This window comes from Hibiscus syriacus, unplaced genomic scaffold (genome assembly GCF_006381635.1).
Source record: "Hibiscus syriacus cultivar Baekdansim isolate YM2019G1 unplaced genomic scaffold, ASM638163v2 tig00111244_pilon, whole genome shotgun sequence".
In the NCBI taxonomy this organism is placed as follows: domain Eukaryota; kingdom Viridiplantae; phylum Streptophyta; class Magnoliopsida; order Malvales; family Malvaceae; genus Hibiscus; species Hibiscus syriacus.
This window is the reverse complement of record NW_024063033.1, coordinates 665,333-685,012: the sequence shown is the minus strand read 5'-3', so window position 1 is coordinate 685,012 and position 19,680 is coordinate 665,333. Positions and strand designations below refer to the sequence as shown.

At 32.9% G+C, this 19,680-nt stretch overlaps 1 protein-coding gene and 1 pseudogene across 1 annotated transcript; both read right to left on the bottom strand.

Moving 5' to 3' along the window:
• Positions 1–11,734: 11,734 nt before the first annotated feature.
• Positions 11,735–12,587, bottom strand: LOC120157348 (annotated as a pseudogene).
• Positions 12,588–14,716: 2,129 nt separating this feature from the next.
• On the bottom strand, positions 14,717–17,319 carry LOC120157329. Its single transcript, XM_039168495.1, has 4 exons — positions 17,072–17,319; positions 16,787–16,925; positions 15,985–16,118; positions 14,717–15,894 (listed from the first exon to the last, which is right to left on the bottom strand). Exons 1-4 carry the CDS (start codon positions 17,302–17,304, stop codon positions 14,958–14,960), a joined length of 1,443 nt encoding a protein of 480 aa, XP_039024426.1. The 5' UTR covers positions 17,305–17,319; the 3' UTR covers positions 14,717–14,957.
• Positions 17,320–19,680: the final 2,361 nt, after the last annotated feature.

The window sequence follows — 19,680 nt, the reverse complement described above, 5'->3', positions numbered from 1 at the left end:
TTTCATTTCGGTCGGAGTAAAAAATGACTGCTTTAAAGCATGATATGTCATTTATTCTCGATTGGAATTAATTTGATATTGTCGTTTTCTCTCGAATTAATATTGATTTGTAAGATGGAATAGTGATACCTCTTCATTTCGATTGAAGCAATAAATGATTGCTTTAAGGTATGAGAGGTCATTTATTCTCGATTGGAAATCATTAGATATTATCGTTTTCACTTGAATCGATATTGAATTTTAAGACGAAATAGTAATATCTCTTTATTTCAATTGGGGTAATAAATGATTGTTTTAATGCACGAAAGATTATTTATTCTCAATTGGAAATAATTAGATAGTATCGTCTTCACTCTTAAAATTATTTTAAGTGTTGTTATTTTGAATTAATAGTGAACTTTATAATGGAATTTTAATATTTATTTATTTCGATTGGAGTAAGAACCGATTGCTGCAAGGTATGAGAGATCGATTCTTCTCGATAGAAAATAATTAAATATTATTATGTTTCGTCCAAAAATTTAAAGAATATTATTTTTAGGGGATCTTAAATTAAATTAGACTCAAACTTGTAAATTTCATTACAAAGGCAATTAATTAATCGACTAGGTACCGATTTAGGGCGTTGTGGGGGTGCTAATCCTTCCCCACACGTAATCGACTCCCGAACTCGAATTTTGGTAACGCAGACCGTAAGTTTGTTGTTTTAATTAAACCTAGTATTTTATTAAAATGACAAATATGTTTTTGGGTGCCCAATCACACCCTAATCAAATATTGGTGGTGACTCCTCAAACCATGTTTTATCATTATCCGATCATCAAAAAATATTTCAAAACGAGACCCCCCCTTTTTCCCCCTTTGAAAAACCGTTTCGACAAATCTAAAACCAAGTCAATCAATAATTAATAAGTACATTGGTGTATATTAACATTTCTCATGTTCGTTATCCTGTTATCGTGGGATAAGAGTCTTTTCCATTTTCTTTACGGAATTTATCGGTACCCTACTTTTAAAATTAATTTCTCATTCATCACTTAATCTCTTTAAGTACGTGAGATACTGGTACAAAGATCTCATATAGTATAATATGAATCAATAAATTTATCATTCAAATTTCTACTATTACTCATGGAAAGTATAACTCAAAATTTTCAGTTTATCATATTTTTCCAACAAAGGTCAAATTATTATTATTTTTCTCTGTTTAATGGTCATTTTGAATGAAAAACAAATCCACAGTTCACATTATTTTATTTTTAGAAAAGTTTGAGAACATAGTTATTAGGGGCAAAAGTGCTCAAATAATGATGTTGGGAATGTTTAATTTCCAAAAAAAAATACAATCAGACGATTATTTCCCCAAATGGGGTGAATGCTACAGGGTTACATGCATTGCTTTAGATCTCTCAGCGTCTTCAGGGGTGTTGGATTCATTCAAGGGATTTCTCGACGTCTCCAACACAATTTTCCATGCAAGGTGGATCTCTCGACGTCTTCATGCATGGGAACACGAAATGCTCAGCGTCTTCACCTGTCGTCTGGCCGGGACAAGAATCTCTGCATGCTTGCAGAGATGATTTGAAAAAAATTTAAGTAATTGAACATGGGTTGGATTGCTCGGCATCTTTAGTTAATAGGGTGAGATTTCTCGGCGTCTTCAGCTATGCTGGCCGGGAAATCTTGGCGTCTTCTTCTTCCTCCAAAGCGTGAGATTCGTTCTGTATGCGTTGGGACCAATAATGTGTCTGCACCGACCAGACTAATAATGCATTTTCTCAAAGGTAGGGGATGATATTATAAAAAACGTCAATAACTGGTGCACCGGCTTGTTATAAAATAGGGGCGGGGATTGCATTTCATTGCATGCAAGAGTTGGTTTTAACTTACAGAAGCAAGTGAGGATCGTGAATTTTTTTTGCATTAGATTCAATTGGAACTGCTGCTTGAAGTGGATTTTCAGTGATATTGGAGATTTTTTTTGGTTCGATAATTTTCCAAGCTTTGGTTTAACGTTGTTAAAAACACGTAAGTTCTTTATCATTTCCCATGCAAACTCCATTTATTTTTCCCCTGCTGAAAGAATACTCATATATGTTAGGAGAATGATACATTTAAATTTTTTCATGAGACCATAGTAATGTAATTTAAGATTGAGTACTATTGTTAATTTAAAATTATAAAATGTAAGTTTGATTAGGTATACAAAAAATTTAAGTTCGAGTATTATTTTTAATTTAAATATTCGTGTAAATTTTAGTTTTATTTTTATATAATAAATATTAAAATATTTGTTTTGATTTAGTGGGAAAAATTTCCCATTATGTAATCCTGACAATTTTTCCGTAATAATAATAATGTATTTAAGCATTATTTTTATAAAAAAATTGTTAACATATTTACATTTATTATTTATAGTTTTGTAAATAATTAATTTTCATTATAATTAATAATGTAATTTATTCTGAATATCTATATTTTTTACGTGTAGAGAAAATGAGCAACAAATTTTTCACGATTGTCAATTACAATGGACATATGATGGAAAATGAGGTTGGAGTTATTTTTCAGACTGAAGTACCTATAAATATGATGTTTAAAAGGGACATCACATTTGTAGAGATGAAGGCGAGGATATAAAGAAAAATCCGTGCCAAAGTTAATGGTTTTATGAACAAATTTATGGTATGTTCCAATCCGGTCAGGTATGCTGCAGTACCACTTGAAGAAGATGGTGATATTATAACTATAGTTGAATTACATGACTCAACAAATATTCCAATTATTGAGTTATCTGTTGAGTTGTGTCATATATCTAATGTGCCTGGGTCATCAAGAAATGTGGTTGGAACTTCATCTCAAATGGGTTTCGAGAGTCATTTTGATAGGTCGATGAACAGCTTTGTGGCGATGTTGGAAAGTGCAAATAAAGTTGGTGGAACATCTGGAGCCGCAGAGTATGACACTGAAAACCGCTGGGAAGAAATACTTGAAGATTCCAGTGAAAATGAAGAAAGTGAGGAACCTCTTTTGGATGAGGACGACGCCATGTTTGATGGTGATGAAGATGATATCAATATTGATGAATATATGATACCGTATCAACCTACCCCTCACATACAGTAGATTCACATTTAACTTCAGGGTACATGATTGAATCGATTGATAACTCTGGTGAATTATCATTTGGGAAGCAATACAGAGAAAAAAAAAGAAGCTACGCTAGCAATTAAAGAGTATTGCATAAGAGGCCATGTTGATTGCAAGGTTGTAGAGTCCAACTAGAAAACTCTGTACACGAAGTGTGTTAAATATGGGCCCGAGTGTAAGTGGCTGATCAGAGTGTCCAACATGCAGAGGCAAGATGCTTGGGTCATCACAAGGTACAATGGTACACACACATGTTTGTAAAACTCTATTGAACAAGACCACCGACTACTGGACTCGATGTAATTTGTCAATATGTGAAGGTTTTGGTTGAACAAAATCCAAGGATCCCTTACTTGGTGTTAGCTGCATCTATTTGAGACCAGTTCAGATACAATGTAAAATACAAACCCGTTTGGCATGCGAAGGAGAAGGCAAGGATGTTGATATATGGTGATTAGGATACATCATATAATGAGTTACCTTATTTGTTTCGAGCTATGAAATAATTCATACCTGGAACCATCGTGAAGTCTCAGACCATGCCTGCATACAACCAAGAAGGTCAACTTGTTCAAGGGAAGAGAATATTCCATAGACTCTTTTGGGCATTCAATTCATGCATAGAAGGTTTTCCATTTTGCAAACGTATGGTCCAAGTAGACGGTACGTGGTTATACAGTCAATATATACATATATTATTGATAACAGTGGCATAGGATGATCAACGAAATATATTCCCAATTGCATTCACCATCGTTGAAGGAGAGACGAAAGAGGCTTGAGACTTCTTTCTGACTAATCTACGTAAGTATGTCGTCCGAGAAGAAGGAGTTTCCTTGATATCCGATCGAGGAACAGGCCTTTTGGCAGTAATTGAACGACCGTAAAGTTGTTGGACACCTCCGCACGCATATCCTACATATTGTATCCGTCATATTGGTAATAATTGTATTGAGAAGTTTCATAACGGCTGTATTCGAAGGAAGATAGTCAGCATGGGTAAGTTTTATTTTCAACATTTGTACCCATTTATGTGTTTGTTTATAAATTGACTTAACGTAATATCTATTTTGAAATAGGATATGAACTACGCCAACCAAATTTTGACAATTGGAGTAATTGAAGGCCATGGATGAGCGCGTTTGGAACTGGGCGTCGAAAATCGAGCGGGAGAAGTGGTCGCAAGCATATGATGGTTGTCGGAGATACGGACACATGACTACAAACCTTGCTGAGGCCATTAATTCAGTACTAAAAGGTACACGCCATCTCCCAATAGCGAGTGTGGTGAAAGAGACATACTTTAAGTTGACTAAAGTTTGGTCTGATAAAGGGAAAAAGATCGAGTGTCTGATAAATCGAGATAAAATCTGGGCTCTGACGGTGGTAGAAACAATGGAAGCAAATGAGCGTATGGCAACCTCAATGTTTGTTCATGACTTCGATCGAATTGGACATACTTTTGTTGTCATTGCTACGTCGCAACGAATGAGCAGATCGAGAATCATTTACTATTAATTTATGACAAAGATGGTGTGATTGTGGCCGCTTTCAGGCGTAGAGATATTTGTGTGCTCATGCAGTCGTTGCATATATGCATACTAGAATCAATTCATACACTTATGTTGATGAGTGCTTTCACTTACAGATGATATTAAATATATACAACCATGAGTTCAGACCGATCCCAAATGAATCTTATTGGGAAAATCGAGATCATGATGAATGGTTGCCAAATCCACTACTTCGTAGAAGTCCGACGTGTCGGTCGGAATCTACTCGTATTCATACTAGTATGGATATCCATATTAGAGATAAAGGTCAACCGAAGAGATGTGGATTATGCAGAGGTGAAGGTCATTAAAAAAGAAATTATCCAAACCTTCCACGGTATAGGCCTCAGAGTAATCTTATTTCTATTTGATAATGAAATTGTATTTGTTTATAAATTGTTATATTCAATTCAATTATTCGAATATATATATATATATATATATATATATATATATATATTACTTAAAGTTTAAAACGTCAATATTAACTCCTTACTGAAATGAAAAATTTTTACTAAAGTTTTCGAACTTTAATAGTAAAAAACTCAATTAAAGTGTAATGATATGATTTATTAATAATGATTTAATGATTTACTACTAATGATTTAATAATAATGATTTAATGATTTGATACTAATGATTTAATAATGATTTGATAATAATGATTACTAATAATGATTTGAATTTTAATTATTTAATAATGATTAGATTTATAAATAGTGATTTAAGGGTAATGATGTGATTTATTAATAATGATTTAATAATTTAGTACAGATGATTTAATAATAATGATTTAATGATTTCTTAAATGCGAAACAAATTTGTTAATTAATTTTTATAATTTTGTAGATTATATTCGATTCATTTAAACAATTAATCTATTAATTTATTAATTTAAACAAGAATAATATATGAATTAACAATTAATCTATTAATTTAAACAAGAATAATATATGAATAAAATATTAAAAACCAATAATTGTTGCCCTATTTGAACTGAATGAATGCTTCATGCATGCAATAATCGCACTGCAGTTAACGCGTGAACAATAAAAAACTGTTTTCATGCTGCACATTTGAAAAAAACGGTTTCCATGTGAACTGAATGAATGCTTCATACATGGAATAATTCGCACTACAGTACGCGTGAAAAGCTGCTGCCCCTCTCTCCCACGTGAAAGCTGGTAGAGCATAAGGTTCTTAACTTTGAGGTCGTGGAATCGAGTCCCACGGAGGACATTTCATAATTCGGAGATCTCTTACGGAAGCTTCTCTCAACCTGGTGTTGAGGTAGCCTACTATCTTACCTCCCCCTTACCTCATATATATGAGAAAAAGGAACAACCATTTTTTTATATTTAAAAAACTAAAATGATTTGATACAAATGATTAGTAATGTTTTATTAATTATTAATTTTATTATTTAATTTTTAATGATTTAGTTATGATATGATTTAGTAATGATTATTAATAATGAAATTATAATAATTACTAATAATGATTTAATAATTATTATTAATAATGATTTAATAATTATTTAATAATATTAAATAATAATTTTATCTTTATATTTAAATATTTAAATTAAATCTTTAATTTAGTAATGATATTCGATTCAATTACTTCATTTTGATACTAATAATTTAATAATGATTACTAATGAATAATATGATATGGTTTAGTAATTATTAGTAATAATTTTTTATTATTAATATTTAATGATTTGATACAAATGATTTATTAATGATTACTAATAATGAAATTATAATAATTATTACTAATAATGATTTAATGGTAAAAAACTAAATTTAATAATAATGATATTCGATTCAATTACTTAAATTTGATACTAATTACAACTTTTGACGGTGTCGGGGTGTTGTTGAATAATAATGTCGAGGCGTACGTCGGTTTCGTTGTGGTCGTTGCACTTGTTCAGGAGTTTGTTCATCATAATCAACATGCTCATTCATCGATGGCGTAGGTTTCAGTGTTGTAAATATATGCCCACCACCACTATTCTCTCTCATATGAGGACAAATACTTGTATTTGTCATGATAGATGTCACCTAAATAAAATCATTTGTTGCCCCAAATATTGGAGAGAACATGGGTGATTGATGAGGAACAAGCTGAGGAGTGTAGGGCGTAACACCAGAATCACCAAACCTTTGATTAAATGATCTAGTGTGATAAAAGATTCTGGTGGGATATTATCCTTTGCCTCTTGTTCTGCTCCACGGTGAGAAGAACTTCCACTCTCACTCCCAATCCTTCTTGGTTTCTCAGATTTACCAAATTTTTTCTAGTACTCTATAAATTGTTGTCTTTCTCTATTCGTTGTCAAGAACGGCTTTCCATGTTCCCAAAAATAATTCAGGTAATCTGAACTCTGGAATTCAAAGTCACCGCCTGTATGGGAGTGAGCGTTGGCAAGTATGAACCCCTGTTGTTCCAATGATTGATATGGTTGGCATGCCTCACATACCAATCCTCACCGACCCTACCCCGCCCATCTAATTTGTAGAGAGCGTCATGATTCTCTGCAATTCTTGGAATAGGTTGATGGAAGTCGAACTGCCTCAACACTCTATCGGAAAATTGGAACTCCATAAAGGCGAAATGGATCAATGGTGTAACAGAACACCAATATTGACAACACTCTCAGACATGTTGCGATACGCACGACATAATTTCTCTATCATCGTACGACCTCCAAATAAACTATAAAACAAAATTTATTTAGTTATTATTTAATTAAATAATTATAAAGTTCTTACGTAAATAAGGGTCTGTTTGTTTGGTTGTAATTGGTTTTCTGGAAAATGAATTACTCGAATTTGAATTCTAGAAAATGAATTACATTTCTGGAAAACAATTTTCGGAAAATATTTTTCGTAAAATGAATTATATTTTTCTGAAAAACATCCGGAAAACGTTTTACGATGTTGGAAAAATGTTGTTTAAACTTTTTTCCAATAGTTGATGTGTTTTTTTAAATTATTTAGTAAAAATATTAAATACAATAAATAATATAAATTTTATTAATAATTTATTATATATTATTAAAATAATATATTATATTATTCTAATATAATTGATTATTTTATTATAATATTAAAAATATAATGTTAAATTATTAGAAATATTAATAAATATATTTTAAATATTTTAATAATTAATATTTTGATTAAAATGATATTAAAATATTTTATTAATATTAAATTCATAAAATAAAATTATTTTGAGTATTTATTCTTTGAAGTAAAAAGTTCGGAAAAGGACTTACAGAAAATCAGACCGTAAGTCATTTTCTAGAAAACACAAAGGAAATTCTGTTGATCAGGAAAATGTTTTACGTTGACCAACCAGTTTTCCTCCAACCAAATACTGGAAAACATTTTCCGAAAAATGAATTACGTGAAACAAACACAGGATTTCGAGAAAAACCAATTCTGTAATTGGGTTTCCCCCAAACAAACAACCTTAAATAAATAAACAAAAAATATAATATAAACATAATAATAAATAAATTCGCTAATTAATTTTATATATACCTCAACTTTGCATTTGATGTCAATCTTAAACTTAAACTCTTTCACGTTATTGTGCGCCAACCCCGTTCTTTCTATTTTATGCCTCCATCTGTATAACAATCAAAATAAAATTCTGTAATTATTTTTCCTTTACAAAATATTCTTTAATTAATTTAAGATCAAATATTTTAAATCAAAAAAATTACCTTTCGCAAGAGGAAAGTCAACTGCAGTTTAACTAATCAGTGTTAACCATGGAATTATGTACCATGTCCACGATTGTAATAACATCGTGCATCCACCGATTTCAGTCGTACACACATAATTTACAAGTAATGACGCCTTGCACATCTCGCGATACAAGAACGCTAATATTGCCGATCCCCAACTATACTGACGGGTCATAAAGAAGTTACACAAAAACAAAAGATACTCTATATGGACAAGATTACTGGATTTATCAGGCATCAAGATTCCGCCGATCAACCGTGACCCTTTTGTTAAATTTTTGTGTGGTACCTTCCCAAGGTACTGCTCACATATTGCAAACACGTTAAGATCTGTATTTCCCACCACGACTATTCCATTTGTAGGAACACCGAGTTGTAAAGCCACATCCTCCAAAGTAATCGTATATTCACCACACGGAAGATGAAAAGTATGAGTTTCTGGTCTCCACCGTTCAATTAATGCACTGATCAAGCCGGGGACCAACCGAAATTCTCTTACAAAAGCGACATCATAAAAACCGACTATTTTTAAATTATCGACAATACGTTGATCTGGCATCTCACAATTGATAAGTCGAGGACGAAGGGCTCGTTGTTCGTCATCCTACAACTAGTTAATCCATGTAATTAGAATTAATGTTTTTTTCCATTAATTCGCCATTCTCAAATAAAAAATATTATTCGATCATAATACCAGTGCTCCCAAATGACTCGAAATATGTCGACCATCTAGCCTGAAAAGAACATTTTCTTCTACCATGTTTCAACAAATCTACAAAACAAATAAATATTACACTAAAAAACAACTTAATATGTTGAAAAAAATAAATGTTCACATGGGAAACGATAGAGAACTTACGTGTTTTTTATAGCGTTAAACCAAAACTCGGAAAATTTTCACTAAAAACCCACTTTAAGCAAAGCAATAACTTGGCTAGAAACTAATAGAAAAAAAATTGTTGACGCTATTTTTTCCTTCCGATTTGCTTCTGTAAATCCACTTCAAGCAAAGCAACAACTCGGCTACCAAAAACTGACTCATGCAAGCATGAAATGCAAAACTAAACCCCTATTTTATAACTTAACCGATGCATGCATTATTGGTCTCATTAGACCTATCCCAGCCCATGCAGTCGGCCCCCTCCTATGGTGAAGAAGACGCCGAGAAATCCCACTTCAAGCATGCTAATTCCCACGCCTGCGAAATCTGCTCACGTCCAGTCCCCCCATGCAAGAAGATGCCGAGAATTATGTCCTCATGCATCATGGAATTATTCGGCTAGAAGAAATGAGGAATCTCAAGTGTGATTCAGAGCAGTGGATGCATTATCGTGATTCAGACCAGCTCTCACATGTAACACCAGTGTTCCCACATGCAGCAGCAGCAACGTTCACCATTCGACCAGAAGAAATGAGCTCCCACATGCAACACCAGTGCATGCACATGCAACACCAGTGCATGCACATGCAACAGCAGCAGCTCCTGCAGCAAAAAATTAACCCTAAAGACGCTGGGAGATTAAGCATGCAATAAATTAACCCTAAAGACTCTAAGAAATCCAATCAATTCATGGTTTCACTGTATATTTCACCCCATTTGGGGAAATAATCGTCTGACTGCATTTTTTTGGGAATTAAACATTCCCAACAGCATTATCTGTGCACTTTTGCCAGTTATTAGGCCATGCCTCTCTCTATATATAGAGTTAAAATATTTTGAAGACACAGTTCCATCTGAATTATTGTACAGCATGTGCTATCATCATACGCATAAACATTACGCAGTGTGTTCGACTAATTCGTGTCGCAAACCTAATTTTAATGGATGAGTCATTTAGCAAGAATTTTTTGTATATATTAAGACTCGAACTTGAGACTTTACTTAAGCGATATAAAATTGCTTACCACTTGAATAAACCCTAATTGGTATAGTGTATTTCCTTTTGAATAAAGTAAAAACATTTATTATTGAATTAAATAAATATTTATATGAATCTATTGAGTGATTTTAGTGGTTAAAGAGTATTATTTTCCTTTGAGACCATGAATTCAAGTAATTACATCCATAGAGTGTGTATATTGTCAATAGTTAAGAAAAATTATGAACTATTCAAAGAAAATTACTATTGAACAAAATAAATATTTATATATTTTTCTATAGTTATGGATAAAAGTGACATGAATCATAAATCAATAACCAAATTTTAAAATTGAAAACTTAATAGAATATTAAATTTTCTTGCCCACATAATATTATATTATTTATAGTATTGATGTATTGTCAATTTTATTAAACCTAACAATATCTTTCCCCAAAAAGGGAAAGTGAATTAAAATATTAAATAAAACAAAGATTAGATTATACTTAAATTGCAAAATTCCAAGAGATTAGCATCTAATCATTTTATCCCCTATAAATCATGCCCTATCAAACCTTTTGTTTTTCCTACATTACATTGAAAACAATACTAAAAGAGGCTATAATAACAAATTAACGATTTTAATTATTTCAACGAACTCAATAATAAAAGAGTGTGTTATTCTTTTTAGAAGTCTAAGATTTGAATAGTTTTTTTTATTAAGTTAAGGTAATTACAAAGTAGTATATGTTCTAAATACTCTCAAAACTCAATCACCCTTGCAGTAGCTGGTGTTCGAACATGTGACCTCTAGGAATAACAACATTTCCTTTAATCACTAAAGTAAATTGATTCATGTAAAATTCAAATAATTACATTTTAGAATATATATATATTGTCAGTAGCTAAAAAAACAAATACTTGTAAACTAATACTTATATGATTGAATGTATCTTTGTAAAATCATCTTGTATATGTCTGTGTTACTAAAATAAATATATATTGTTGATTTATTTTGCTTAAGATGTTTTAAATAATATGTATATTCTCATATGAGATGTTAGTTTTTAATGGTTTAGAATTTATTTTAAGACAATATATGTTTCGAACCTTTTTTAACATATTGATAATATATATATATATTTCTAACATAAATATTTAAATTTGAGTCCGAAAAACAATATACTCGAGGATTGATAGAGGGCCTGGAAGGGGCAGTCACAATATTCGAGTCCAAAGGCTTTTCCTTTAAAGGTTTTGGAAAACAGAATCCATGGAAGTTTATGATCCCAAAAACCCAGAATTCCAAAGAAGAATTATTAAAGAAAACAGTTGTTAATCCTTCTAACAGCTTATCATCTCCCCATTAAAAAGAAAAAAGAAGTTGATTATGATGATAATCATGATTAAGACGAAGAAGAGTCACTAGTTCCAAGATGAACAGTGTCAAAGTGCTGGTTCAGATTCTGACCATTGTTGCTGTAAACGTCGTCTTCATGGCTGACTCCACTATCAATGTTGTTTCCAGATTCTCCTCCATTAATGGCTTCACATTTCTTACCACAAGTGTTCTTATTGTTATGCATCCAAACTTTCAAAACCCTTCTATCAACCCCAACTTCATTACACAACTCTTGGATTGCTTCTTTGTCTCTTTTCTGAATCTTCCACCCAATTCTCTCCTCAAATTCCAGCATTTTATCTTTCTGAAACTGAGTGAACTTTGTTCTGAATCGTTTTCTCGAGTTCGAACCCTGATTTGTGGTGTTATTTTGATGGTGGTTGTCCAATGCACCGGTGAGCATGCCGGAGAGAGCTAAAAGCATATGGGGAGCTGAAGGGTAGTAATAAGATGATGAGATCGGTGGAGGGGAAGCTGAGGGAGGTGGTGGTGGATGGTTGTGGTGGTGAGGTTGGTATTCTATCGTGGCTGTTGTTGTGGGTGGTGGGTCTTTGGGTTCTCGGCGGTGGAAGTTACGGTGACAGCCACAAGTGGCGCACTTAAGGGAGGTTGGGGGAGGAATAAATTCGCCGCAGCCGTCTAAAGCATGGCCACCCAAATTGGCTGCATAGTTCTTGAGACATTCTTTGTAGGTCACCACTGTAGGCAATGCTTGGTGATGGTGGTAGTGGTGGTGGTGGCGCTTGAGGACGCCGTTGGTGAAAGGTTTGGATTGGTGGTGGGTTGGATCCGGGTTGGGGTTTCGGTGTCCGGTCGGGTGATTTGGGTGCTGGGGTGCTTGTGTGAGCTACTTCCATGGCTTTTAACTAGAGTTCTAATATGCTTAGAAAATGAAGGAAAGAAAGGAAACGGCCGCGCTTCTGGCCGCGGCGGCGGTGTTGGTGGTGGTGAAGGAGGAGGATACGTTTTTAACTAGAGTTCTAATCCATGGTTAAGTTGTTGACCCCTTTAGGGTTAACTATATTTTTGTAATTAATAAAATAAAATAATTATTTAATACATTATTCCTATTTTTTTTAAAAAATATAAATATATATAGTCTAAGAGAAGAAAATATAATGTATAAAATCAAACTCTAAATATAAATGTAATTAACAAAAAGAGTGAGAATTTGAGTTCCTCAAGGCTTAGCTACAGGAAAGAGATTGACATTACACATATAAAATGATTAAATAAATTGTATTTTTAAAGAGATATTAGATTTGAAATTTAAAGATAATATTGTTAAAAGAAATAGTATTAGAGAATAAATTTATTATCGAATCGTTAATATTTGAATGACGGAATAATTTAATGTTGATGTGGAAGTCAAATATATTTTCTATTTCATTTTCATTTGTTCACGAAAATTAGAGTATTCTTTTTCATTTATTTTCGGTTGCCATTAGAAAACTTTAATTTTCATACATTTTTTTTGGCCATCTTAGATTCAGATGAATTAATCTCAGTGTCCTTTATTTATTTATCGGTTTAGATTTTTCTAAAGCCTCTTTATACTTGATGAAATTATATACAAAAATCTATCATTTGGGGATGGGTTTGAGAATTTTCTCGCATTCAAGATGTTTGTTTGAAAATTCGAATGGTAAGAAATATTTTTTAAAAAAATACGAACAACATAACTCGAAATTAGTCTTGTCGGACGATCATCAGAGCAAAATGAAGCTAACTTTTAGATAAATTTTCTTCGATTTGAGTGAGTTTTATAGAAAAACAATCCGAGAAGAAGAATACCAATGAAATTTGAACGATTGTATTGATATTTCCACGAATGGCGATCGATGACAATTAATTGGCAGTGACAATCAGAGAATTGAAGATTTTCTACAGGAAAAATGGGAAAGTGACACATCATCACACGGTTAATGATTTAATGGTCTAGTGAAAAAAAAGTAATTACAAAGGTTTAATACTAAAATAAAAAATTAAAGTTTAGTGATTAGATATACAAAATAAAACTAAATGACTGATGAGATAATTTACCCTAATATTAAGAAGAGATAATAGAAATAGTCATAGTTGGAGTGACGATGTTGTTATATATTGATAACAAAATTCAAAGATTCCAATATTGTTAGCTCTTTTCTCTTACTGAAATTCGTAATAAGAAAAAAATCCAATTATTGAAAATAATAGATAAAAGGAATATTGTATTGAATGTTAACATAGTTTAATTATAGTACTTAAATTCTTATAATATTGTAACAATTATGATTGAGATGATGAAACAATGATATAACACCATACGTACCTAAAAGACCTAGGCAGAACATTCTTAGGGACAAAAGTCACATGAATTACTTAGTAGTGTTCTTCATCATCTACTTTTTTTATTCATTTGTTTATTTGTTGGTTATAGACAAGAACAGATGTAAGAATTATGTTATGGAACGGATTTTTAAAATTTTACGACAGTTAAAAATAAATCATCAATTGAAAATACATATTATTTTGAAATTTTAAGGGAAACGACTACCCCACCTCCCCCTTTGATCCATCCCTGATGGTAGGTTTTGATTCTTTTGGACAGTCTTACTCTACTCTCTTGTCAAATCTATGTCTTACATACAAGGTTGCCTTCCAAACTCTATACGTAACATTTCAAAATCCGGGTCAATATTTGAATATTGATGAGAAATAAGTTACTCCGAGTGGCAGATGTAGTTGAGTCCTTGAGTCATGATTTGGGTTGAAGTGTGGAAGTGTAAGGCTCATCCATGGTTAAAAGGAGACTTTTTTTTTCTAATCAAAATCAAGAGTGAGAATTTGGGAGACAATTTCTCCTCTTATGAAAATCATGCTAGCACAAGTCTTTAATGTAAAGTCGATGTAATAATGTAAATGCCATGCATGTATTTTGTGAATGTTTGATGCGAAGATGCTTGTTCAAGAGAAAATGTATGTCGATGATGCAGATGCTGCTCGGTGACAATGTAAAGATACGTGATGAGTCTTCATTCTCGGATTCATCTTGATCTTTCTGGTTTCATGTCTAATAAGTCGCTGAAAAATTATATAACCATCTGATATTGGCCTAATATACACTGATGCGATCATCACATAGGCAGGCTTGTAGTATTTGATGAGAACAAGAACAATTATTCTCTGTGGCCTCTTTAATCCTCTTCTATTATTCATGCTCGTCATCCAATATAGTCGGATAAAACTTAAGTGAGATCTATGATTTCAGGAGAAAACTTGGAAATTCTTCTTCTTTTGATGCATGGCCTTACTCTATAGCTGGGAGACGGGGTTAATAAATCTATTACCTCGACTTCTCGAGCAAAATCAGAGCTAGGGACTTGATCTTTCACAACTTCAACTTCAACTTCAGTGGTTAATGGTTTTTCTCTTGTCCATGGCTGTTGATCTCCATTGCCTCCTACTAACGCTGATAATTCCTTCTGAACCCGACTTTCCTTCTCAATAATGCTTGTATCAGTTCCTTCTGCTGTCTCTCCACTGGAAAGGCTAGGAACAATTGAGAATGATGTCCTTACTGGTGATGAACAAATGAAATCAAATGACTGTGTGTGATATACTCCACTAGTGGAAGAATCCCCTCGTTTTTCATTATCAGTAGTCGATAGTTTCTCTTTTACCCATGGTGGTGGATCTTCATCGGCTTCCACAGCATATGTAAACCACATGCCCCTCAAAGATTCCTTCCCAGCAGTGCTCGTAGCTGCACATTCAGCGGCCTCGACTGAGGTGGCCTTACTAGTTAGGGAATCAGTTGAAACTAATGACTCAACATTATGTACTCCAAGACCGGATGATTCTCCTAGTTTTCTTGTTCCATTTTCTTCAATGTGTTCAAATTGTTCATGAGAAGACTCATGAATGACGCTATGCAAATTATCTGCTGAAACAGTAACCCCTTCATTTGGATAGGTTTCCGAAGCAGTTTCATATGTATGACCAACTTCTTCATGTTCGTCTAAGTTATCAAAATCATCTTCGCATACAGACTCGTCTGGTCCAGTATAGCAGGGGAGCTCATCCATTGAGCAAACTTTAACTTTCATCTGCTCCGGCAAGCTTGGGCAACAAGCAGAATGATTTGTGTATTTCGTTGAGAAGTAGTTTACCGTGATGTTCAAGCTGATCAAATAACAGCATTACGCATTAGCTAACCACAAATTAATGATCTAAACAAAATGGTATTCAGCCGAGATAAAAGCAAACATATACCTCTGCCAGGCAGGGAGTGTGAGCATTGTATATGCAAGTTTGATCTTGTTGGCGACTCCAGAAAAAGATTTAAAAGTCGCAGCTGATTGCCTCACGGTCACTGATCCTTGAGGGTGCTGCCAGGCCCACTCAAACTGCAGGCATCAACCCATCAGAAAACATTTATATGGTAAGAACAAACCATAGGCAGAACGGTGTATTGTATCACATTATGTCTAAAATTTCCGCATTTAAGAGAAATCCGGCATTCTATCTCTCTTGCACTGCCTTCAGAGTTGACTTAAAACCACATTTATATATAGCACTTCATCACAATAAACTAAACTAAAGGTTTCCAACCATGGCCAAAGTTCATCTAGAGTGACAAGATATTCTGCTAGCAGCACTGTACTAAGATAATCAAACAGTAAAAATCAAGGTGGAACATAGTTTTTGAATCCAGCAAAACCTCTGGTTACAACAAAGAAGGTGGGAATCTGAGAGAATGTACACAAAAGAAAATCAACTAGGGCTAAATGATGCAACTAGTGAGATAGATAAAAAAAATATTTCAAGCATACCCTAACATTTTTCTACTCATCCCCAAAACCAGGGATGAGGTCCTAACGAGACAGTCTCCCCTATCAAAATTTCGAATTCTCTTATAATTTGGGTAATTTCTTGTATCTTCTATTGATAAAATGTTTTCGCTCCTCAAATTCGATAAGTTCGTCCCCTACATAAATTCCCTCCCTGCCCAAAAGTAATGCAACAGGAATACATTCATGTTATAAACAGCAGACTACACACACACATATGTGACCTGAAGAGCAGAAACACTTGTTGGAAAACCATGAATGCATAAAACCATCTCCCATGGGCGTTTGCTCTTTGTCCTCCAAGCACCGCTACCAATTTCCCCATTGTGCTGTCTAATCCGACGCCGTGGGTTCACAGTAAACCTGCAGTTGGGCAACACAGCCGTTAGATAAATAGTTCAAGCTGAACCTTAGAGAAACTGAAAATGAAAAAAAGATGAAATCTTTAATGGAAAAATACAAAACATTAGCACCCATTAACTTAGGAAGGAGAAAGAGTAGAATCTGACCCGATATAAGTGTGGCCTTTGTGACGAGGGCTGAGAGAGGTTAACAGATAACAAGCGAAGAACCCTTTTGGGGGATTGCTTTTATTTTCATCTCCAGATTCTATAATTTGTTCATCTGAATTCCGGCATCTGATGTTGTTTGTCCCTGATTTTCTCTGCTTGAAATATTCATTGATGGATTTCGAGTCTCCTGCTTTCTTGCTCCTCTTTGGAACAGCTTTCCCCCTTCTCATCGCTCTCGAACTTACCCAATTTTGAAATTTTAGTTTAGGGCTGAGAGAAAATGGGTTCGATTTCAACCGTTGTAATTTTTGTTTGGGTAAAATACAAATTGTCATCCCTAAGCTTTACTCTCACTCACATTTTGATAATAAAATTTTTAAACATTTTATTTTAATCATCTAACTTTTGAATTACTCTTGTTTTAATCATTCTGACTTAGTTATTAATATTTATATTTGATATAATATATTAATTAATATTTGTACCACTTAGGATTCGAATAAAAATAAATGAAAACTCAAATCATAACCTCCATGTCTAAACTCTAGATTCCAAATCACAAATGCCTCACCCACTTATTAGCGCCCCTTAATCATTTACCCTTTCGCTAGTGACTATTTTTCAGTGACATTCAGATCCTGAGATAACCAAAACTTAGCTTTTGGTATTATAGAGGGGTGAAAGGTTCAACTCCTATCACTTACATTTCTTTGTTCAATTTATTTTACTATAATCAAATGGTGAAAATAATATAAAATTAAGGAGATAACCTTAATATGGTGATGACACGTGTTACTATTTGATTTGAGGATTAAATTTTTGGGTAAACCATATCATTAACAACCTAACTATTGTACCTTTTCATTTTAATCATCATTTTTAAAATTTTGTCAATCAAGTCATCCAATTCTTTATCTGCGTACAATTAAGCCACATGTCATTAACATTTGACAGAATTGTTGATTTAGCAATTAATATTTAAGACTAAATATATAATTATACTATATCATTAACATGTATGTCTCCTCCTCCCTTAAATGTTAATGACAAGTGACTTTATTTGAACACTTAACTAGTTAAATGGTCTAATCAATATAATTTCAAAATCAGTGATCAAAATAAAAAAATGAACAATAATTAGGTGCGAAAATGGATTCGATTCCACCGTTTGAAATTTTAGTTTTTAGTGAATTACAAATTGCATAACTTAACTTTATTCTCACTCTAATTTCAGTCATTGAAGTTTAAAACATTTTAATTTAATCACTCAAATTTTGTATTACTCATGTTTTAGTGATTATGATTTAATTTATTAATATTTTCTATAATGTGATATATTCTATCAATATTTATACCACCTTAGGATTAAAAAAAAATCAAATCACAAACTCAACTTAAACTCAGAACTCCAAATCACAAATCTCCCACTCTCACTTTCGACGGTCTCGTCCACTTATCGACCTCCCTCAATCACCCAATCTTTCATCGACGACTTCATTTTCCCGTTGACGTTCAGGTCCTTAAATAACCAAAGTTTCGCCTTTGGTATTATAGAAGTATTATAAATGAGTAAAGGTTTAACTTTTTCTGTCGTTTAGGTTTGTCAACGACAGCTCAAAACAATCAAAGAAAGTGGGAGATGATAAGTTGGAGAAGGAGATTTAAATCAAATTGAATGAAAATGGTATCATCAAGGAAGAATCGTAGGTGGTTGCAACGGGTAAATTCATTTACGATGATTTTCTGACATAAAGAGTGTCATGTTGTATTTTGATAGGTTAGACGTTAATATATTTTGAAATTATTTGAATGATGAATATTATTCCCGTTGAAAAAATTAATAAACAATAGAATAAAATTGATGTATTTTAATAATAAGTTATGTCACTTGGTGAGCATACTTATTATTTGGTATAAAATTGCATCAATTCAATTATACCTATTAATTTTTCAACAAATCTCTTCATCAAAATGTCATAAACTTTTGATTAATTTCCTCTCCCCTATATATAAGCTAGTTGAGTCACAATCTTAAAAACAACTTTGAGACATAATTCACAAAGTTGAATTAGGAAATCATTTAGAAAATTCATTTCAAATTCGTTCTTTCCAGTGATAGAGAAATACATGATTGTGTTCGACTGATCACTACGGTTGTGCTTACTGCTGTGATCGTTTGTTGTTGTATCCTGTGAGACTGACGTCCAACGTTACTCAAAACACCGAGGAGAGGACGAATATGTCTTAAGGAAACTGTTCATACATGCCTCAACAAAAATCCTTCTTCGGTTTATCATACTCTACTCATCCGATTCATTGTCTAAATATGAGTAAATCAATTTCTTGCCTCTACTTTAAGTTTTATTTATTTTGCTTCGTTCGATTATATAATAATATTTATTTATTATTATTATTTTATCTTGGATTAACAATTTTGTCTAACAATCTTAACACATATCTCATATTTTATTTTATGATTCTAATCCGTACGAAATATTTTTGAGTTAATCTAAGCCATGCAACAATCGACCAGTGGGAAAATGAATTGATTTTGCTCAGTGATCGAGTCCGCATGTTTGGAATGTGAATCCATATAGATATATACA

What these genes read in the sequence shown, in the direction of transcription:
- LOC120157329 (XM_039168495.1), bottom strand. Translation starts at nt 17,304, where the DNA reads ATGAGAAGGGGGAAAGCTGTTCCAAAGAGGAGCAAGAAAGCAGGAGAC. An exon ending in AAAGGCCACACTTATATCGG is followed by an intron (nt 16,926 to 17,071) that starts GTCAGATTCTAC and finishes GCCCAACTGCAG; the next exon opens with GTTTACTGTGAACCCACGGC. An exon ending in ACACTCCCTGCCTGGCAGAG is followed by an intron (nt 15,895 to 15,984) that starts GTATATGTTTGC and finishes TTATTTGATCAG; the next exon opens with CTTGAACATCACGGTAAACT.